General features: G+C 48.3%; 3 protein-coding genes across 3 annotated transcripts; 1 reads left to right on the top strand and 2 right to left on the bottom strand.

Moving 5' to 3' along the window:
* Positions 1 to 10,593: 10,593 nt before the first annotated feature.
* On the bottom strand, positions 10,594 to 10,968 carry LOC102276826 (keratin-associated protein 12-2). Its single transcript, XM_005893029.2, has one exon. It carries the CDS (start codon positions 10,966 to 10,968, stop codon positions 10,594 to 10,596), a length of 375 nt encoding a protein of 124 aa, XP_005893091.2.
* A 2,012-nt stretch (positions 10,969 to 12,980) lies between these two features.
* On the top strand, positions 12,981 to 13,352 carry LOC138985782 (keratin-associated protein 12-3-like). The gene has a single exon (XM_070363389.1). The coding sequence runs from the start codon at positions 12,981 to 12,983 to the stop codon at positions 13,350 to 13,352; it is 372 nt and encodes a 123-aa protein (XP_070219490.1).
* A 7,319-nt stretch (positions 13,353 to 20,671) lies between these two features.
* LOC102274179 (keratin-associated protein 10-8) lies at positions 20,672 to 21,733 on the bottom strand. Its single transcript, XM_070363300.1, has one exon. The coding sequence runs from the start codon at positions 21,731 to 21,733 to the stop codon at positions 20,888 to 20,890; it is 846 nt and encodes a 281-aa protein (XP_070219401.1). The 3' UTR covers positions 20,672 to 20,887.
* Positions 21,734 to 22,666: the final 933 nt, after the last annotated feature.

Raw genomic sequence — 22,666 nt, 5'->3', positions numbered from 1 at the left:
CCAAATTTGATCCCTGGGTCAGGACAATCCCCTGGAGGAGGAAATGGCAATCCACTCTAGTGTTCTTGCCAGGATAATCCCATGCACAGAGGAGCCTGGCGGGCTACAGTCCATGGGGTAGCAAAGAGTCGGACATGACTCAGCGACTCAGCATGCACGAGCACTTACTTAAGAATCTGGGGCCAGCATCCTGCTTTTCTCCATCCTGAATCCCCTCAGGATGCACAGGCAGGATGGCTGCAGTGTCTGCTGGCTTGATGGCCACAGCATCCTCCGTTTACCAGAGGGTAGGGGACCTTCTTCGTCCACACGTCTAGAAATTTGCATTATGCAAAAGTGCCTGATATCTTCTCTGTGTGAGCAAGTGGGTGGATTTCTTTCTTTCTTTTTTTTTTTGGTGCCAGTTTGCTATGGTAGGACCTCAGCCAAATGGACTTTCCCAAAGGCATACCTTAAAGTGTCCAAGATACCTGAGTCTTGGGGTAAGCAAAGTTTATCTAGGATTATTTACCTGGTGATAGAAATGGCTCTTTGAAAAGTCTCTCTACCACTGTGTCAACAGTGACTCTGAGTTAAAATGTGAATTATTAACACATTCTTATAGAGAAAGACACAGAAAGCCCATTAATGGCATATCATAGTTACCTACACCATATTATTTTCCAGTTGCTCAATATACTTACAAAATGTAAAGGCTATGAGTGTCAAGAGAGGCGGGCAAGCAAAGATAAAATTTGCCTCACAGCTTTGCAGATTAGAAAGCGAATGGAAGGGCTCGTATTTCAAAGAGTTTTCTTAGCGTCTATTGTCTTTTTGCCCAGGGAATCTTACAGGTTTAGGAAGAAAGATTCTGAGAACTGAAAAATCTCATACTGGCCAGATATCTTCCCAAAGTCAGGCCAGAAGTGCCCTTTCTGCCCTCTGGTGACTTTACAGAATTTGTTTTTCTTTAAAGCTGGTTGCCACCTTCCCACTGCAGGTGCTAATAATCAACCAGAGTTAAGTATACAAGAGTGGAATGGAATAGTCCAAGGACGTCATTACACCTCTCTGGTTGCTAGGCAATGCCTCTTTTGCAGAGATGGATAAAACAGGTTGGGAGAGATACTAGAAAAGAAGCCTTCTGATTCCAGGTCGGCCCCATTGCCCCCTGGAAGGGGACAAGACAGGGGAGCCTCTCTCGGGGCCACCCACTCAAGAGGCATCATTGTCCTTTTTCATCCGAAGTCCTCAATTCAATGGAAGAGACCTTGAAGCTCCTGGGTGCGGCAGGTGTGTGTTACCAAGTGTAAGCCCTAGAGGAATCCCGCCATACCCGCAGTCTCATCCTCTGCCATCGCCTGGTTACTGGCAGGATGACCCGAGTGGGCAGCCATGGGCTCCTTTGGTTTACTGGATTCTGATTGAGAAATGTCACTCAACCCTGGGGGGGTGGGTGGGTGGCTCTCGATCCCCAGATTCACTGATTGCAAGGTTTAGACATTTGCAGTGACTGTCAGCCTGGTGGGCTGCACTGCAACCCCTTCTCGAGGCTTTTACAGTCAGTTCACTGCATCATCTGAAAGAGTCCCCAGAGCTGGAGGCAGGGCAGGAGGCAGGAGATGTGATCAGCTTTTGGACAGACAGACCAGGCTTTGGATTCCACCCATCTCTGCTATGTATGTAGTGACTGCAGCCTGGGGCTGGGGTCATTCCAGGCCATCTCACCTTTCTTTAAAAAGTGGATATTTTTGCCTAGGAAACAGCCCAACAGACATGCTTGCACAGAGATATGTGAGGGTGTTTGTGACCACACAGTAACAATAACAACAACAGAAAGGGAGGCCAGATGAAAATGGTTAATGAAAGCGAAAGTGTTTGTCGCTCAGTCATGTCCAATTCTTTTTGACCCTGTGGACTGTAGCCTGCCTGGCTCCTCTGTCCATGGGATGCTCCAGGCAAGAATACTGGGATGGCTTGCCATTTCCTTCTCCAGGGGATCTTCCCAAATCAGGGATTAAACCTGGTTCTCCTACATTGCAGGTGGATTCTTTACCATCTGAGTCACCAGGGAGAGGAATGTTGTTATTCTGCACGTCTTATGTAATGAAATACGACTCAAGCATTAAGAAGAACAAGGTATATCTATGTGTGTCAACATGGGAAGAGCCCTTAATATTTTACCAAGGGGAGCAGATTAATTTTATGTACATTAAAAAACCCTATGTGTCTACCCAACAGTCCCACTGCTGAGAATATATCCTGAGAAGACCAAAATTGAAAAGGACACATGTACCCCAATATTCACTGCAGCATCTTTTACAATGGTTAGGACATGGAAGCAACATAGATGTCCATCGACAAATGAATTGAAACTGTGGTACATATACCAAATGGAATGTTACTCAGTCATAAAAATGAACACATTTGAGTCAGTGCTAATGAGGTGGATGAACTTAGATGCTACTATACACTGTGAAACAAGCCAGAAAGAGAAAAACAAATATCGTGTATTAACACATATATATAGAATCTAGAAAGATGGTACTGATGAGCCTGTTTGCAGGGCGGCAATGGAGACGTCTAGGACTTCCCAGGTGGCGCTAGTTGTAAAGAACCTGCCTACCCAGGCAGGAGATGTAAGAGACACGGGTTCAATCCCTGGGTTGGGAGGACCCCCGGGAGGAGGAAATGGTAACCTACTCTCGTACTCTTGCCTGGAGAATCCCATGGATAGAGGAGCCTGGCAGGCTACACAGTCCATAGGGTCACAAAGAGTCAGACACGACTGAAGTGACTTGGCACACAGTGAAGACAGACATAGAGAACAGACTTACAGATACAGCGTCAGGGGTAGGAAGGAGAGGATGGGACTAATGGAAAGACTAGCATGGAAACATATACACTAACATAGACAGCCAGTAAAATAGACAGCCAGTGGGAATTTGCTGTATGACTCAGAGAGCTCAACCCAGGGTTCTGTGACAACCTAGAGGGGTGGGATGGTGTGGGAGGTGGGAGGGAGGCTCAAGAGGGAGGGGACATATGTATACCTACGGCTTATTCATATTGATGTATGGCAGAAATCAACACAATATTGTAATTATCCTTCAATTAAAAATAAATTAAGAAAAAAATCTATGTGTGTATGGATAGACATGTGTCTATTGTGAACAAAAAATGTTGCCTGCCATATCAGTAAACAAAGGAGGTTACAGCCGTCAAATCATCTCATTACAGCTGCCCCAACAGTGAGCCCTGCGGGGACTCAGGACGGAAACAAATGGTGTGCCCACTGCCAAACCCTCAGCCACTGCAGCACCCCCTCTCCCAACTGCACATGCTGAGGGGATTCAGGATGGAGAAAAGCGGGATACTGGCCCCAGATAGCTGAGGTTTCCCATCGAAGGAATGATTTCAAGGAGGCCGGGCTCCTGTATCCTCCCATACATAGAAAAGTGCTAAATTGCTTAACCTGAGACATCTGATTTTCTTTAATCAGCAGTCATCTTTTGATGTTCCAACCACCTGTCTTTGTTGCAAAGCTCCTACATATCCTGGCTCCCTGCCTGGCCTCTTTGGAGCAGTCAGAGTGATCTGAGATGCTGGGTCCTGGGCTTGAAGTTTGCAGAATGTCCCTTGAATAAAGCATAATTCTCAACTTTTAGGTTGTGCATTTTTTCCAGTTGACACTATCATACTAACCAGTCAATATTAAAGGAAATCAACCCTGAATAGTCATCGGAAGGACTGATGCTGAAGCTGAAGCTCCAATCCTTTGGCCACCTGATGTGAAGAGCCAACTCACTGGAAAAGACTGTGATGCTGGGAAATATTGAGGGCAGAAGGAAAAGAGGGCAGCAGGGGATGAAATGGTTGGACAGCATCAGCGACTCAATGGACATGAATTTGAGCAAACTCCAGGAAACAGTGAAAGACAGGGAAGCTCAGAGTGCTGCAGTCCATGGCATTGCAAAGAGTCCAACACAACTTAGGGATTGGACAACAACAGCAACAATGTATAAACTATGAGCAATTATACAAATGTGAAATGCTGAGCTATAGAGGTGGTGGTTAACTAATACCTAGTCTGTTCAGTTTATTCCGATTGTCTAAAACAAGACATTTAAAGTACTCGCTTGTTCAGATCAGAATCCAAACAAGGCTTGCATAAAGCACATGGGTGATGCTACTCTAAAGTCCTTCCTGGGACTTCCCCGGTGGTCCAATGGTAAAGGATCCACCTTCCAAAGCAGAGTACACATGTTCGATCCCTGATCCAGGAAGACTCCGCATGACATGGGGCAACAACTACTGAGCCCACAATTTGGAGCCCAAGAGTTGCAACTGAAGCCCTCACAGCTCTGCAACAAGAGAAGCCACCACAGTGAGAAGCCTGCGCGCTGCAATTAGAGAGTAGCCTCTGCTGGCCAGACTTAGAGGAAGCCTGTGTGCAACAGTGAAGACCCAGCACAAGCAAAAATAAAAAAAATGTTTTAAAGGTCCCTTCTGGTTTGTAGAAGTTCTTATAGCATGCAATCACTAAAGAAACTCAGTTATTGTCCTGGAGAGTTTTCTGCATTCTGGGTTAGGTGTTCTTTAAAATAATCCTCCATCCCCTATATTTCTTGTAAAATGGGAGACCCATGGACAGGATAAAATGCAGGTTCACTCCTGTGGTGAGAACACTTCACAGGAGTTGTGAGCTCCCAAGTGCATCGTGGTGGGGACATGCTGGGGCTCATCCCTGGGGACTGTTGTCAGCCTATTCCCATCAGCCTTTCAGCTCAGTTTCAGTCACCACTGAAAGTCTGGTCTTAGATCTGTTACATCACCAAGCATCGGAAGGTGGCAACTGGCTAAGCTTATCAACTCATCTACATTTTTAACCTGGAATTCTTCTATAAAGGACTTTCCTTTTATGCCTGTTTCATTACCCCAAAATGCTCTTTTTACAGAGAAGCCCAGATATATGATTTATTCTGTCCTTTTAATAAATTTACAGAATTATTTTTTGGTTTCCTAGTAACTTTTACAGGTCTCTAACTATACACATACATGCTTATAAATGTGTGTGTGTGTGTGTGTATATATATATATATATATGCTCTTATGTATATTTACGTGTGTATATATCTATACTTTGGCCACCTGGTGTGAAGAACTGACTCACTGGAAAAGACCCTGATGCTGGGAAAGATTGAAGGCAGGAGGAGAAAGGGACAACAGGGAATGAGATACCTGGATGGCATCACTAACTCGATGGACATGAGTTTGGGCAAGCTCCCAGAGTTGGTGATGGACAGGGACAATGGGGTCGCAAAGAGTTGGACACGACTGAGAGACTGAACTGAACTGAAGTGATATCTATATGGGCTTCCCTGATGGCTCAGCAGGTAAAGAATCCACCTGCAATGCAGGAGACAAGTTCAATCCCTTGTTTGGGAAGAGCCCCTGGAGGAAGAAATGGCAACACACTCCAGTATTTTTGCCTGAAAAATCCCATGGACAGAGGAGCCTGGTGGGCTACAGTCCATGGGTCACAAAGAGTTGGACATGACTGAGTGATTAAGCATACAGCATACACATGTATCTATACACATAAAATTCTGTGTATCTTATGCATTTTATGGATTTTTATATAACTGGTGTGTTTGACTCTATACAGGAGCTATTCTTTAGCAGAATGAAGCTACTCTTTTTTTCAGCAGGCATCAGTGTGAGCCCCTTCAAATTGGCTCTTGTGTCCCTTTCATATAGTCTCAGGAGTCTTTGATAGCTTCCTTGCTTTGGGGCTCAAGGTGTCCCAGACTCATTGAGCTTTTTCCCTGCCCCAGCAGCCAACCACTGATCCAGGCAGCACCTGCTTTTTTCAGTGGGAAATGAGACTTAGCAATCACATCCCAGATGTTTAAGCTGGATTCAGAGAAGGCAGAGGAACCAGAGATCAAATTGCCAACATCTGCTGGATCATAGAAAAAACAAGAAAATTCCAGAAAATCATCTACTTCTGCTTAATTGGCTACTCTAAAGTCTTTGACTATGTGGATCACAACAAACTGTGGAAAATTCTTCAAGAGATGGGAATACCAGACCACCTTACCTGCCTCCTGAGGAATCTGTATGCAGGTCAAGAAGCAACAGTTAGAACTGGACATGGAACAACAGACTGGTTCCAAATCAGGAAAGGAGTATGTCAAGGCTGTATATTGTCACCCTGCAGAGTACATCGTGAGAAATGATGGGCTAGATGAAGCACAAGTTAGAATCAAGATTGCCGGGAGAAATGTCAATAACCTCAGATATGCAGATGACATCACCCTTACGGCAGAAAGCGAAGAGGAACTAAAGAGCCTTTTGATGAAAGTGAAAGAGGAGAGTGAAAAAGTTGGCTTAAAACTCAACATTCAAAAAACGAAGATCATGGCATCTGGTCACATCACTTCATGGCAAATAGATGGGGAAACAATGGAAACAGTGACAGACTTTATTTTTGGGGGCTCCAAAATCACTGCAGATGGTGACTGCACCCATGAAATTAAAAGACAGTTGCTCCTTGGAAGAAAAGTTATGACAAACCTCCACAGCATGTTAAAAAGCAGAGATATTACTTTGCCAACAAAGGTCTGTCAAATCAAAGCTATGGTTTTTCCAGTAGTCATGTACAGATGTGAGAGCTGGACCATAAAGAAGGCAGAGCACAGAAGAATTGATGCTTTTGAACCGTGGTGTTGGAAAAGACTCTTGAGAGTCCCTTGGACTGCAAAGAGATCTAACCAGTCAATCCTAAAGGAAATCAGTCCTGTATATTCATTGGAAGGACTGATGCTGAAGCTGAAGCTCCAAGACTTTCGCCACCTGATGTGAAGAGTCGACTCATTCAAAAAGGCCCTGATGCTGGGAAAGATTGAAGGCAGGAGGGGAAGGGGACCACAGAGGATGAGATGGTTGGATGGCATCACTGACTCAATGGACATGAGTTTGAGCAACTTCCGGGAGTTGATGAAAGAAAGGGAAGCCTGGTGTGCTGCAGTCCATGGGGTCACCCAAGAGTCAGACATGACTGAGTGACTGAACAACAACAAGGCTACAAGGATGCCACTGCTTCCAGGTCCTTTGCTGCAGAGGGAGGTGCCCAGGTACTAGGTTTCTTAGGGAGCTCTCTTGGGATCAACATTTTTTGAAGAAGAGGGAGAGGACTGGACTCAGGAAAAGTTAGCTTATGATGCAGTCAATGACTCCAGAGGCAGCTCTCCAGCTGGGAGGGTCTTTCAGTGCTGCCCTGTGTTGTGGACCCAGAACAGACCTTTATTGCCCTGGATCAGGAATTAGATGTGAGCTTTGGGGCTTCCCTGGTGGTCCAGTGGCTAAAACTCCATTCTCCCAATGCAGGGGGCCCAGGTTCAATCCCTGGTCAGGGAATTAGATCCCACACGCCTCAACTAAGGATTCTGCATTTTGCAGCTAAGACCTGGTGCAGCCAAATAAATAAGTAATAAAAATAAAAGGTTTAGATGTGAGTTTTCATGAGAAGGGGGTCTGACCTTGGTCAAGAAAATCATCTTCAACTGAGGCAACTCCCAGAAAGAGATGACAGGTGACTTCAACTGTCTTCTAATTTTTCTAATTCTCTCTTCAACGTTGTCTAATATTCTGTTTGAATGAGTTTTTAATTTCCACTACTTGATCTTTTGTTTCTAGAAGTGCTATTTGTTTTCCCAAAGCCTGTTCCTTTCTCTGTTTTAAAAGACATTCACTCTGTTTGTTACTGAGCCTAACTCAGGTCTGCTCACCCTGTGTACAGCAAGACCAGTCCACCAACTCCAGGCTGCGGTGAAGGAAAGTTCAGCATTTATGGCAGGTGCCAAGCAAGCAGTCCAGGCAGCTAGTGCTTAAAAGACCCCAATTCCCCCAAAGGCTTTGAGGAAAATATTTTTAAAAACAGGGTGAGGGAGGAGGGTTGTTGGGGGTGTGATCAGCTCGTGGATGGCCTTCTGATTGGTTGGGGGTGAGGTAATCAGGAGTCAACATCATCAGCCTTCTGGTTCTAACTGATCTGGGGTCCCCATATTTGTGGGCAGCACAGTTAACTTTTCCCACCTACTGGGGGTTTCAGTATCAGCAAAACAGCTCCAAGGACATGGCTCAGAATATTATCTATAGCCCTTAGGAGGAACTAAAGGTCCTTGACTTTGTTTATTGTCTAAACTATTATTATTTTGTCTTGCTTGACTGTTTTCCTTTGTTTCTGCATTTTCTCACTTCTTCACACTTTGACAAAGTTATGCTCTGATTAAATTTATACTTTGAAGTTTTTCTACAAACAAAAGGCAGGTGCAGACACGGTGGGTGTGTGTCCTGTTCTGGGAATGCCCCATAGGTTCCTGGCTGGTTACATATTTTCATAATTCTGTTTTATTTCTCTAAATACAAGTAAATAATTTAAAATAAATGTTTTTTTCTCTTATAACAGGCTGTACATCGCATCCTGAGGACTTATTGTTGTATAAGTAGAAGTTTATACCTTTCGATCCCCTTAACCCATTTTGCGTAACACCTCTTCCCACCTCTGGAAACCACCAATCTCTTTGTATCTATGAGATTTTTTTCTCTTAGATTCCACATATAAGTGATTATACAGAATTTCTTTCTCTGATTTATTTCACTGCTCATAGTTATTTTAAGCTTTCAGTCTGATGCCTCCAATATCTGGGTCACTTTGAGTCTAGTTGGGTTGATTGCTTTGTCTGTTGACAATGAATTCATATTTTTCCCTGCTTTTTTGAATGTCTTCCAAGTTTTGTTGAATATCAGATGCATGCATGCTCAGTTGCTCGGACAAGTCTTTCTCTGGGATACCATGGACTGTGGCCCACCAGGTTCCTCTGTCCATGGGATTCCCAGGCAAGAATACTGGGATGGGCAGCCATTTTTCTCTTCAGGGGATCTTTCTGAGCCAGTGATTGAACTGAAGTCTCCTGCATTGGTGGGCAGGTTCTCTACTGCTGAGCCAGCAGGGAAGCCCTTGAATATCAGATAGCATGTGTTAATTTGTTGTTGCTGGTGTTCAGCTCTTAAGTCATGTCTGACTCTTTGTGACCCTATGGACTGCAGCACCCCAGACTTTCCTGTCCTTCACTGTCTTCTGGAGTTTGCTCAAGTTCATGTCCATTGAGTTGATGATGACATCCAACCATCTCATCCTCTGTAGCTCCCTTCTCCTCCTGCCCTCAATCTTTCCCAGCATCACGGTCTCTTTCAATGAGTCGGCTCTTCATATCAGATGGCCAAAGTATTGGAGCTTCAGCTTTGACATCAGTCCTTCCAATGACTATTCAGGGTTGATTTCCTTTAGGATTGACTGATTTGATCTCCTTGCTATCCAAAGGACTCTCAAGAGTCTTTTTCAACACCACAGTTCAAAAGCATCGATTCTTTGGTGCTCAGCCTTTTTTTATGGTCCAACTCTCACATCTGTACATGACTACTGGAAAAAACATAGCTTTGACTAGACAGACCTTTGTTGGCAAAGTGATGTCTCTGATTTTTAATACACTGTATAGGTTTTAAATGGACATAAGCAGTGTTTCCTTCTGGGAATGGGTATGCCTTGACTCTGCTTCTCTCAGGTCATCAACATTTGGGCGGTGGTTTGCATCAAATTGCCTTGACCTTGGTTTGGGTACCTTCAGGGTACCAGTGACTTCAGACTCCTGTGGGGAGCTGTCAGCACCTTGTGTTTAGGAGAAGGGCTGTGGACGCTGTTTTTGCTCTGTCCTACACTTTCAGCTTCCCCTGCATTCCTGTCACACAGAAGTGACCTCTACAGCTGTCTGCCTATCCCCGGTGAAGACTGATGCTGCTCAGGGAGCTGTGCTGGCCAGGCTGGAGCCAGGAAGATGAAGGGCTCTCTGGTTTTGGTCCAGGGTCAGCCTTGGAAGGCCCTGTGTGTCCGGGGCTGAGGGGTGAGACTTTTTCAGATCTGCCTCTTCTCACTGGGACAGCCTTATTCCCCTTTTTGTGTGTGGTGGGTTTGTGTGAGTCTCTCTGGCCTCCCTGTTGGTCATCCTTTAGGCCCCAGCTGGGACCTGAATCCAGACCTGTTTCCCACCCTACCTCCCTCAGAGAAAGGGGAAGTCCTTCCCCATCCACAGTGTGAGTCTTGAGTGGCGGCCATGGGTGGGGACACACCCTCCCCACCCACCAAGGACCCTCCACCTTCGGCTTAGGCGTCAAAAGGGCTCTTTGAGGAGGGGCCTCTGTACTTAAGATTTGTATTCACCTCCAAGAAGAAAACTTCAAAATATGTGAAGATAAAACAGGAGGACAGGCTGCATTGAGATAGCATGGTTTATTTGGCTCACGTGGGGTGTGGTTTCCTTCAGGAGACAGAGAAGGACCCTGGGAACCAGGGCTTCCTCTGGGTAGGGGGAATGCACCAGTTCACAGAAGGGTCCAGATCATCCTGCCACGTTCTTGCCTGGGTTCAGAGGTTGGTCAATCATGCTTTTCATCTGTCACATGCAGAACCTGGAGGTCCACCGAGGACTCATGTTGGGAGGGGTACAGGTGTGACCCCGTCTGCATTGGGAGCAGCTGGGAGGAGGCTCATGATCAAAAGCAGGAAGGGGCGCTACAGGAGACAGGTCTGCAGACCAGGGTGGGGCGGGAGGGCTGGTAGCACCCAGAGGACTGGCAGGAGGGGGCCACCAACACAGCCGGCCTGTAGCTCACGGGCAGGAACACAGAGGACTGGCAGGAAGGAGTCACACACAGGGTGGGCTTGTAGGTCACCGGCAGACGTATGACTGGCCTGTAACTCACGGGCACGCAGGTCGCCTGGCAGGTGCTGGACGTGCTGCAGGTTGGTTGGCAGGGGCTGGACGTGAAGCAGGACGTGTGGCAGGGACTGGACGTGCTGCAGGATGGCTGGCAGGAGCTGGGCACATAGGCAGCTTGGCAGCCTGAGGAGCAGCTGGTGTGGCACATGGTGGCGTGGGGTTGGCTGGTGTCTGGAGGAGAGCTGGAGATGTCTGCAGGCTGCCTCCCTCGGCAGCTTTTATACGCAGGCTGTGGGCGTCCCAGCAACAAAAATCACAACTGTTGACTTCCTTGTGATGTTGCTACCATGATTCCCCAACATCTTATTACCCTGGGACACGCTTTCCTATGCTATTTTCCTCCATAAATTAGTTTGCCTTTGAGGCCAGTTCCTCCTTCTGTAAACAGGATGTTCTAGTTTGCCTTTCTATGGGGTTCACATTGTTTCTCCAGGTCATCACTGTGCACGGGGCACCTCAGAATCAACTCAGAGTACTGTATCCTTTTACTCCTTTTTATCTCATGCTGTCAATGAAGACTTTGAGGCCATGGTGTAGTTTGAGCTTTTATTTGCACAGGAGAACTTTGAAGCAGGAGTCTGCAAACTGCAACCTGTGGGCAAGTCTGTCCTGCTGCCTGCGTGTGAATGAAGTTTTCTGGGGCATAGCTACACTCATGTATTTAATGTGTCTACGGCTGCTTTTCCCTACAATGTTGAGTCGTTGTGAGCGAGACCAGGTAGCTGCAAAGCATGAGATGCTTACTCTCTGCCCTTTACAGAAAATTTGTCAGCTTCTGCCTTATTGTAATCATGCAAGAACTGATTTGCTGAGGCAACAGATTATTCTGTGTGCTGGCAATAGAGACATCCAGGCTCATGAGCCCTTCAGGTCAATGGATAAATGAGTGAATGAAAAATCAACGCATGAAATCATTCCAGAGGGGGCTGAAACCCAGAACGGAAAGTGAGTTCAGCAGAGAAGTGGGTGCCGGATGGTGGTCTGTGGGACTCTGGTGATGCTGAGCTGGCAGTAAGTGCAGTAAAGGGTCAGGGGTAGTGGGTGCTCCAGGCAGAGGCAGCAACTGGGTGGAGGGTAGGTAAATAATCTGCTGCAGAAATGGTCATGTTCCAGGAGCAGTGGGAAATCCCAGTATGGGGTGCCAGGGACCCAGTGTAGGGGGACAGACTCAGATTAAAGAGCCCGAGGACCAGACAGCACAACCTGGGTTCTGGAAGAAGAAAGAGTCAGTGAACTGGAAGACTTGTCAGTCCTAAGACATGCTCCAATCTGAAGAAGGACAAAGAGTTAAGAAAAATGAAGAGGGTCTTTGAGACCGTATCAGAAAAGCTAACATGCAAGTAATTTCAACCCCAGAAGGAGAAAAGAATGACACTGAAGCCTAAGGATATTTTGAAGAAATAAGGGATAAAATCCCCCAAATCTGATTAGGAAAATTCCAATTTACAGATCCAAGAATCATACACCACATCTAAATCCCTCTCCGTTAGGAGAAATGTAAAGACCACAGATTGTAGAGTGAGACCGAGCAGCTTCGGTGCATTACAGGACCTTCCAGGTCTTCCTGACTGGATATCTGTGTTGCCGGCCCCTTGAATGGTGGCAGGGTTGATAACTGATTGGTTATGAGACAGTCCATGTAAAATGCTTAGCTCAGCCCTGGCACGAACTGGAACCCGGTTGTTATAATTATGGCAATAATGTGGCCACATCCCCCAGTGAGGAGCCCCACCCCAAGGGAGAACCTTCTGGATCACAAATCAAATGGAGGTGCTGGTGCAACAAGTGTGATTGTGTTTATGTGGACAGAGGACAGGGTGGTTAAATTGGGGGAAGACCTTGAAAATCACCACGTGGGGGCCCAGTCCTGGCCTGACGGCCCTTCCCCATCCAACCCAGGCTCTGGTTTCAGAAATCCCAGGCCACTGGGTCACCATCAGCCTCCAGCTGAGGGAGCTTCCTGAACTGAGTCACAGCAGCTGGAGGCTCCAGGAAGAGACCCTCGGGGGGAGGAGGAGGAAAAACAGCAGGCGGCCACGAGGAAGACACCTGGTGCCTCATTGCCAGGATGCCTCGGCCCGGGTATAAAAGGCACCCTGGGGAGGGAGCCTCCAGACCAGCCCTGTCCTTTGTCTCGACCCCTCCCAGCCTCACGCCATCATGTGTGACACCACCTGCTCTGTGGGCTGCAAGCCGACTTGCTATGTGCCCAGTTCCTGCCAGTCGGCCTGCCCTGCTCTCTGTTGCCCTGCCCTGGGCTGCCAGAACCCCTGTGGTACCCCCCCTGTGGCTCTGCTGTGCCAGCCAGCCTGCTGTGTGGCCAGTCCCTGCCAGGATATTTGCTCTGTGTCCAACTCCTGCCAGGACGTTTGCTGTGTGCCTCTGAGCTGCAAGGCTGTACTGTATGTCCCCGTGTGCTACAAGCGCATCGTGTGTGTGATCCCCTCCTGTCAGTCTGCCAGGTTCTGCCAGCCCTCCTGCCCTTCCCTGGTCTGCAGACCCATCCCCTGCAGCGTCCCTTCCTGCTTCTGAGCCCATGACCTGTAAAACCCCTGCTCCGTGTGCACGGTCAGAAGCAGTGGGCTCTCTGACTTCCCACGAGGAGGCCCAGACATTGTTGTCTTCACACCTCCCAGACCCGACTAGACCGTGTTGCAGCAAGCTCACCTGGTCCCAACCAGCTAGGCTGAGGGACTCACCCATCAGTGTCCCCCAGCCCCTGCCCGGGTCATCCCCATGGTGCCCACACTGGCTGGTCCAGGTTCTGAGGCCTCCAGCATCACAGGCCTAATAAACATCAGAGTGCGATGCTCACCGAGCATATGATGTCTCTCCTCTAGTGTCTTTCCCTAAAATGCTTCCTCTGGAGTTGGTTCCCCAGGATCTGCAAAGTCCTTCTGCAGAGAAGGCCAGGTCACAGATGGCTATGCTGGTGACTGAGCATGGAAAGGTGATTTCTCGGCTGAGGGTCGAGCTCCCAGTGCTCATCCATAGGGACCACACTGTCCCCTGAGCTTATGAGGTCAGTCCTCACTCTGCTCTATGTTCAGTTCAGTCGCTTAGTTGTGTCTGACTCTTTGCAACCCCATGGACTGCAGCACGCCAGGCCTACCTGTCAATTGCCAGCTCCCGGAGTTTACTCAAACTCATGTCCATTGAGTCAGTGATGCCATCCAGCTGTCTCATCCTCTGCTGTCCCCTCTCCTCCTGCCTTCAAGGAGTCAGTTCTTCACATCAGGTGGCCAAAGTATTGGAGTTTCAGCTTCAGATCAGCCCTTCCAGTGAATATTCAGGATTGATTTCCTTTAGGATGGACTGGTTGGAACTCCTTGTAGTCCAAGGGGCCCTCAAGAGTCTTCTCCAACACCACAGTTCAAAAGCATCAATTCTTCAGCACTTTCTTTATAGTCCAACTCTCACATCATACATGACTACTGGAAAAACCATAGCTTTCACTAGATGGACTTTTTTGGCAAAGTAATGTCTCTGCTTTTTAATATGCTATCTAGGTTGGTCATAACTTTTCTTCTAAGGAGCAAGCGTCTTTTAATTTCATGGCTGCAGTCACCATCCACAGTGATTTTGGAGCCCCAATAAATAGTCAGCTACTGTTTCCACTGTTTCCCCATCTATTTGCCATGAAGTGATGGGACCAGATGCCATGATCTTAGTTTTCTGAATGTTGAGCCTCAAGCCAACTTTTTTACTCTCCTATTTCACTTTCATCAAGAGACTCTTTAGTTCTTCACTTTCTGCCATGAGGGTTGTGTCATCTGCATATCTGAGGTTATCAATATTTCTCACAGCAATCTTGATTCCAGCTTGTGCTTCATCCAGCCCAGCATTTCTCATGATGTACTCTGCATATAAATTAAATAAGCAGGGTGACAATATACAGCCTTGACATAGTCCTTTCCTGATTTGGAAACAATCTGTTGTTCCATGTCCAGTTCTAACTCTTTCTTCTTGACCTGCATACAGATTCCTCAGGAGGTAGGTCAGGTGGTCTGGTATTCCCATCTGTTGAAGAATTTTCCAGAGTTTGTTGTGATCCACACAGCCAAAGTCTTTGGCATAGTCAATACAGAAGAAGTAGATGTTTTTCTGGAACTCTCTTGCTTTTTCAATGATCCAATGGATCTTGGCAATTTGATCTCTTGTTTCTCTGCCTTTTCTAAATCCAGATTGAACATCTGGGAGTTCACCATTCACATACTGTTGAAGCCTGGCTTGGAGAATTTTGAGCATTACCTTACTAGCATGTGAGATGAGTGCAATTGTGCTCTGTAGATTGAGGGAAGTCACTAACTGCCTGAATGACCCCTTCTAGGTAAAAAGGTCTTCTGCTCAGCAACTGATATGTAACCCCCACTCTTTCAGCCCCTGCCGGTCTAAATGGAAACCAGATGCTTCTCTGACAAGTGCGGCCCCTCTCCCTCCCTTTGGGAGGTCCATGGAAGTTCCCCCGAGATGCCCACATCTGACCCCACGACTTGTGATAAATCCCCTTACATGGACAACACAGCAACTTTGTGGATGGGAATAAATTAAGGGCCTTGTAATGGGAGGTGGTTCTGAGTCATACAGGTGGACTTGGGAGAGATGACAGGAGATGTGGCCACTGAAAGGGAGGCCACAGGGAGAGGAAAGCAAGATGCCAGGCCACGGGCCGAGGATATGGTGCCTCTAGAAGCTGAAGCAGATAAGGAAGAGATTCTGCCCTGAGGCCCTGGGTTGGATCAGACAGTCCATCGGTGACCATGGCCAGTGAGACTTGCTCCTGATCCCACCTCCACGGCTGAGAGGTGACACCTTGGTGCTGTTTCAGCCATATGTTCCTGGTTACTTGTTAGGGCAGCCACAGTAAAGTCCAGTGTCGTGGCCCCAGAAAGGGGTGGGCCTCCCTAGAGGACTCTGTCACACTCCTGATGACCCCCTGGGAGCCTCTCACGTGCCTGCAGAGGGTGTACCTGCCCATTCCTCCTCCTCAGGAGGGTGGGGGGACATGGCACAGCTCTCTCCAGGGGCAGCTCTTGACCTTGGCACCCACATGCCTGGACCCTTGTAGCACAGGCACCCTCTTGGCCTCTCCACCCTCTGCTGGGGCTGGAGCAGGGGAGGGTCTGGAGAAGATTCCCATGGCTGTAGGGCACCCAGACTGGGTACCATGTTCAGCAGCATGTATGGCCTCACAGACTGGAGGCCAGACTCAGAAATCAAGGTGTGGGCAGGCTGGCCCCTTCTCAGGGCGATGAGGGAGAATGCATCCTCTCTCCTGGCTCCTGACCTCTCTGTGGTTCCTTGACTTGCACAGGCATCACCCTGATCTCTGCCGTCATCTTCACAGCATCTTCCCTCTGTGGTACCCAAGTGTCCAGACTGCATTTGTTCATGAGGACACAGTTATGTGTCTCTGGATTAGAGTGCACCCCACTGGCCTCGTTTTAACTAGATCACAACTTACTCCTTGGAAGAAAAGCTATGACAATCTTAGTATATTACAAAGCAGAGACATCACTTTGCTGACAAAGGTCCATATAGTCAAAGCTATGGTCTTTCCAGTAGTTATGTACAGATGTGAGAGTTGAACCATAAAGAAGTCTGAGCACCAAAGAACTGATACTTTCAAATTGTGGGGCTGGAGTAGATTCTTGAGAGTCCCTTGAACAATACTATCAAACCAGTCAATCCTAAAGGAAATCAACCATGAATATTCATTGGAAGGACTGATGCTGAAGCTGAAGCTCCAATAATTTGGCCACCTGATGTGAAGAACTGACTCATTGGAAAAGACCCTGATGTTGGGAGAGATTTGAGAATTCCTCCTCCTGGACACTTGATGAGCCCACTGTGCACAAAGACCCTGTCCCGTCCGGAATCCTGGCAGTTACAGGAGGAATGTGCAGGCCCACACTGGGCTGCCTGTGATATTCCGGGAAGGGGAAGCCTGGCCCTGGAGCCAGAGGGCTGCCCTAGGAAGTGGCAACTCAGCCCCTGTGGTGTGAACGTGGGCCCTGCAAGAGAAAGGGCACTGGGGCCATCCTAGGGAGGGGTGGGGGCTCCCCAGAGAAGGGAGCCATTGGGACACCAGTGTTCCAGGGACAACTGTTTGGGAACCAAGGAAGAGTCTAAAAGGAGCGCCATCAGGGCATCCTTCCTGTCGGAAGGCACAGACCCAGGAACTCCCATCACTATGATGTCACATGACTGTGAAGATGTGAAGAGGGAACTCTACGAGCACCCACTGCCTGGCACTGCCTCAGTATCCTTCCATTCAAACCAAACCTCCCTCCAGGCCTGTTTATCTTCACCAAGCCAGCCATTTGATATCACATCCCACCTTTCTGCTGCCCTCCCTACTACCCCCAGGAGGGCACCACTGTGCTGCCCACCAGGCGGGAGAGGAAGTCTTCACAGATTACTCTGGTTCACAGGATGCCTTTGGGGTTGCGATGGTCCCTGTCTTAGTCATGTGGATGATAAGGGCGTCACAGTGATGGAGAGGCTCACCTGAGATCTGAAGAGTCTCGGAGCATTTAGAATTGTCGCTTTGTTACTAAGGTGGACGCCATGAACGTCTTTCACGGACTCTCTCCTCCTGGGTCAGCGCTGCGGCCTCACCCATGTGGACACGCAGCACCCGCGGTCGCCGGCTGTGTGCTTGGTGTCCCGTGATGCACCTTCGGTCTTCATGCGTGCCTGTCCTGTGCTGTTCATGGCGACACCGCTATCCGGTCAGGAACCCCCCAGATGCTCTGCTCATCTCGACGGAAGACTCTGGCTTTGCTGTGGGTTGTAGGTTCTGGTTTCCACGTGTGTCAATGTCGCTGCACCTCACTTTTCTTGGGTTGAGGTGAAGTGTGTCTTCTCTATGTCTTAACTCTTCGTGCAATGAAGAGTCCGCCAAGGCCATCTTATCTATGGAGATGGTTCTATTTTATTAAAATTGAAATGAACAGGTAAAGGGTACAGTTTAGTCAGTTCAGTTGCTCGGTCGTGTCTGACTCTTTGCGACCCCATGGACTGCAGCACATCAGGCTTCCCTGTCCATCACCAACTCCTGGAGCTTACTCAACCTCATGTTTATTGAGTCAGTGATGACATCCAACCATCTCATCCTCTGTCGTCCCCTTCTCCTCCCGCCTTCAATCTTTCCCAGCAACAGGGTCTTTTCCAATGAGTCAGTTTTTCGCATCAGGTGGCCAAAGTATTGGAGCTTCAGCTTCAGCATCAGTCCTTCCAATGAATATGCAGGACTGATTTCCTTTAGGATGGACTGGTTGGATCTTCTTGAAGTCCAGGGGACTCTCAAGTCTTCCCCAACACCACAGTTCAAAAGAATCAATTCTTTAGCACTCAGCTTTCTTTATAGTCCAACTCTCACATCCATACATGACTACTGGAAAAACCACAGCTTTGACTAGATGGACCTTTGTTGGCAAAGTAATGTCTCTGCTTTTGAATATGCTATCTAGATTGGTCGTAACTTTTCTTCTAAGGAGCAAGCTTCTTTTAATTTCGTGGCTGCAGTCACCATCTGCAGTGATTTTGGAGCCCAAGAGAATAAAATCTGTCTCTGTTTCTAATGTTTTCCCATCTATTTGCCATGAAGTGATGGGACCAGATGCCATGATCTTAGTTTTCTGAATGTTGAGTTTTAAGCCAACTTTTTCACTCTCCTCTTTCACTTTCATCAAAAGACTCTTTAGTTCTTCTTCACTTTTTGCCATAAGGGTGGTGTCATCTGCATATCTGAGGTTATTGATATTTCTCCTGGCAATCTTTATTCCAGCTTGTGCTTCATCCAGCCCATCATTTCGCATGATGTACTCTGCATGTAAGTTAAATATTCAGGGTGACAATATACAGCCTTGACATACTCCTTTCCCCATTTGGAACCAGTCTGTTGTTCCATGTCCAGTTCTAACTGTTGCTTCTTGACCTGCATACATATTCCTCAGGAGGCAGGTCAGGTGGTCTGGTATTCTCATCTCTTCAAGAATTTTCCACAGTTTGTTGTGGTCCACACAGTCAACGGCTTTGGCACAGTCAATAAGGCAGGAGTAGATGATTTTCTGGAACTCTTTTGCTTTTTCGATGATCCAATGGATGTTGGCAATCTGATCTCTGGTTCCTCTGCCTTTTCTAAATCCAGCTTGAACATCTGGAACTTCATGGTTCACATACTGTTGAAGCCTGGCTTGGAGAATTTTGAGCATTACTTTGCTAACATGTGAGATGAGTACTATTGTGCGGTAGTTTGAACATTCTTTGACATTGCCTTTTTTGGGATTGGCATGAAAACTGACCTTTTCCAGTCCTGTGGCCACTGCTGAGTTTTCCAAATTTGCTGGCATATTGAGTGCAGCACTTTAGGATTTGAAATAGCTCAACTGGAATTCCATCACCTCCACTAGCTTTATTCATAGTGATGCTTCCTAAGGCCCACTTGACTTCACATTCCACGATGTCTGGCTCTAGCTGAGTGATCACACCATCGTGGTTATCATGAAGATCATTTTCGTATAGTTCTTCTGTTTATTGTTGCCACCTCTTCTTAATATTTTCTGCTTCTGTTAGGTCCATACCATTTCTGTCCTTTATTGTGGCCATCTTTGCATGAAGTATTCCCTTAGTATCTCTAATTTTCTTGAAGAGATCTCTAGTCTTTCCCATTCTATTGTTTTCCTCTATTTCTTTGCACTGATCACTGAGGAAGGCTTTCTTATCTCTCCTTGCTATTCTTTGGAACTCTGCATTCAAATCAGTATATCTTTCCTTTTCTCCTTTGCCTTTGATCACTTGGCAGTGATCAAGACCATCCCCAAGCAAAAGAAATGCAAAAAGGCAAAAATGGTTGCCTGAGGAGGCTTTACAAATAGGTGAGAAAAGAAGAGAAGATAAAGGCAAAGGAGAAAAATGGTACTTGTCTTGAGTAAGCTCAGGAAAGACATTTAAGAGTTGAGGCAGGTTTACATCTGGCCACTATCTGTTTACAGGTCCTCTTAGGAATTTTCTCTATTCCCTCTTTCCTGGATGGAGCTGAGCTGGGGGGGTGGGGATAGTATCCCCTGGGGAGGTGCCTTCAGTTCCTGGTCCCTCTTGCCCCAGCCTCCACTGTTCTCCTGCTCCTATGGCCTCATCAGTCTGTTTCTGGTGGGGAGATAAGTAGGGTGCCTGGTGCTGACTGGTGCCCACTTCCTCTATTGCTAGTGTCCACTAAGACTGCTGGCTCTTCTCCCCTACTGTCCTGAGGGTTTGTTCACAAGGCGTCTCTTTTGTTCTGTCCCTCGTCGGTCAGGCTTTGAAACCTTGAGTAGAATGAGTGATGTCTAAATAGACACTGCACCCCCTTGGAGCCCCCAGAATCTCGTTCACAGACCAGCATATAGGCAAGCCTCCTCAGTGTCGGCACCTATCTCCAATGGCACTCACCCTGGACTCTCAGATCCCGACCCAGGAGGGTTTCTGCTTCTCCCCAAGTCACCTTCAACCTGCACGGGCAGGGGGTGGGTGTGGGAGGAACCCAGGGCCTACTCAGGATCTGAGCCTTCTGCACCCATACCCGCCTCCCATGCCAGCCTTGAAGGACCGTCTGCTGCAGGGAGAGTGGGCCTGGGGTAGGAAGGGACATGGAATGTGTGGATGGCACCAGCTTTCAGATCCTGTTGCCTCTCAGCCGCTTTGAATTCTAATGGGAGAATGTGTATGCTGCCTGGCTTCTGCCGGCAGAACACCCACAGGCCAAATTTGGAGGGGCCGAGGGGTCCCAAGGGAGGAGGGCAAAACAGACATGGGTACCTATTTCCTGACACAAATGCTTTATTCATTAGAACAGCTGATGTTTGTCATATGGGATTCAAGCAGCCCGTCCTGCAGAGGAGGCTCCTGGGGCCCCACTGTCCACCCTGTCGAGGGCTCTCTGGGATGCCTGCCAAGTTCAAATCCCCTCTGGGCAGCAGCTGCGTGTCCTCCTTTGGGAGAGGGGAGGTCCTTGCGCTAGCAGAGGGGCTCCTGGAGCTTGTGAGAGAGAGAGAGCAGCTTGTGGAGGGCGGATGATTGGCCGGTCAGCAGCAGAGCTCCGGGGCTGAGGCAGGGACGCAGCAGGCCAGGCGGGAGCATGCAGGCCTGCAGAGCAGGGACACAGAGGAGGCCGGGCGGCAGCAGCTGGGCTGGCAGGAGGAGGTGGGGACACAGCAGGCGGGGCGGCACGCGGGGCGGCAGAGGAGGGACACGGAGGAGGCCGGGCGGCAGCAGTTGGGCTGGCAGGAGGAGGTGGGCACGCAGCAGGCAGGGCGGCACACAGGCTGGCAGAGGAGGGACACGGAGGAGGAGGAAGGTCTGCAGCAGGATGAGGGGGCTGAGCAGGGGGAGGCCTCACAGCACACCGGTCTGCAGCAGACAGGTGTGCAGCAGACGGGCTCACAGCAGGCCTGCTGGCAGGGGGAGGAGGTGCAGCAGGAGGGCTGGCAGCTAGACTGCTGGCAACATGAGGAGGTAGAACAGGGGGAGGTCTCACAGCAGACAAGTGTGCAGCAGGCAGGCTCACAGCAGACAGGGGTACAGCAGACGGGCCTGCAGCAGATGGGCTCACAGCAGGCCTGCTGGCAGGGGGAGGAGGTGCAGCAGGAGGGCTGGCAGCTAGATTGCTGGCAGCACAAGGCTGGGCAGGAGCTGCTGCAGGCTGGCTGGCAGCAGGGGCTGGACTCGCAGCTCACTGGGGCACAGAGGAGGGTCAGGCGGGGGGCCGGGGTACAGCAGCTGGGGGCACAGCAGGGGGGCTCACAGCAGCTCTCTGGACAGTCGTCCACCTGCCAGGAGGAGATGGTGCAGGAGTCACAGGACCCGGGCAGGCAGACCCGGCTGCTGTAGCTCAGGTCACTGGAGCAGACAGACAAGGCAGAGGAAGTCATGGTGGAGGCAGTGGGGCTGGATGAGGGTGAGGATGTGAGTGTGTGTGAGTGCGTGAGTGAAGTGCTGGGGATGTCTGCTTTTATACCCGCCCTGGGTATGCGCGTGGTCCTGGTTGGAGGCTCCCACGCTCTCCCTTCCTTGTTGCTGTTTGGAGCTGTTTGCACGAGACCCTCATTAGAGCTGCTGTGTTTTCTACAATTAGTTTTTACTCATTAAACATGTGAGTACGTTGCAAGAGTCTGTTTTCCCATCTGTTCTTTGTTTGGCTCCAGAAAACTCGTGGAGAATGCAAGACACAAGTTTCTGCTGAATGACTGCCAGAGTTCTTAAATCACATTCACAGAGGGAGGGGCTGAGCGTGACACAAGTTCCCAGCTGCTGCAGCCACTCCCCACTTCACGCCAGGCTCGACAATGTGAGAATACATAGGGAAAGATGCCTAGCTTTACCGCAGCCCAAACTATACCTAAGAGCAATACTAAGAAGATAAGTTGTGAGCCAAATAGTAAACTTGATCAAAGAACACACACAACATATATCCACTGGGACCCAAGAGTTGTGAGCAAGAAACTCAGAGCTGTAGACTAAATCACCACTCTTTCTGGATCAATCCATCACTGATATAACTTCAATCAGAATCCAAAAGAAATATTTTTGGCATATAAAGTGAAGATATTGAACTGCTAGAAAATATTTGCAATATAAAATTTGAAAGTCTTTACAACTAAAGCAGGATATGATACAAAAGAATAAACACAAGCACACAGTTCATTCAAATTTCTAATCAACGTGTGAAACGCTACTGGATATCACTGATAATTAAAGTCTCTAAATTAAAACACAAATACCCCAGCTACAAGATCAGCCAAGATTTACAACACCGATAATACCCAGTGCTGCACAGTCTGAAGTCCTCACTCTTCTTTAAAAAT

This window comes from Bos mutus, chromosome 1 (genome assembly GCF_027580195.1).
Source record: "Bos mutus isolate GX-2022 chromosome 1, NWIPB_WYAK_1.1, whole genome shotgun sequence".
NCBI classification, from domain to species: Eukaryota; Metazoa; Chordata; class Mammalia; order Artiodactyla; family Bovidae; genus Bos; species Bos mutus.
The sequence above is the reverse complement of the archived record's forward strand: the minus strand, read 5'-3'. Positions and strand labels throughout refer to the sequence as shown.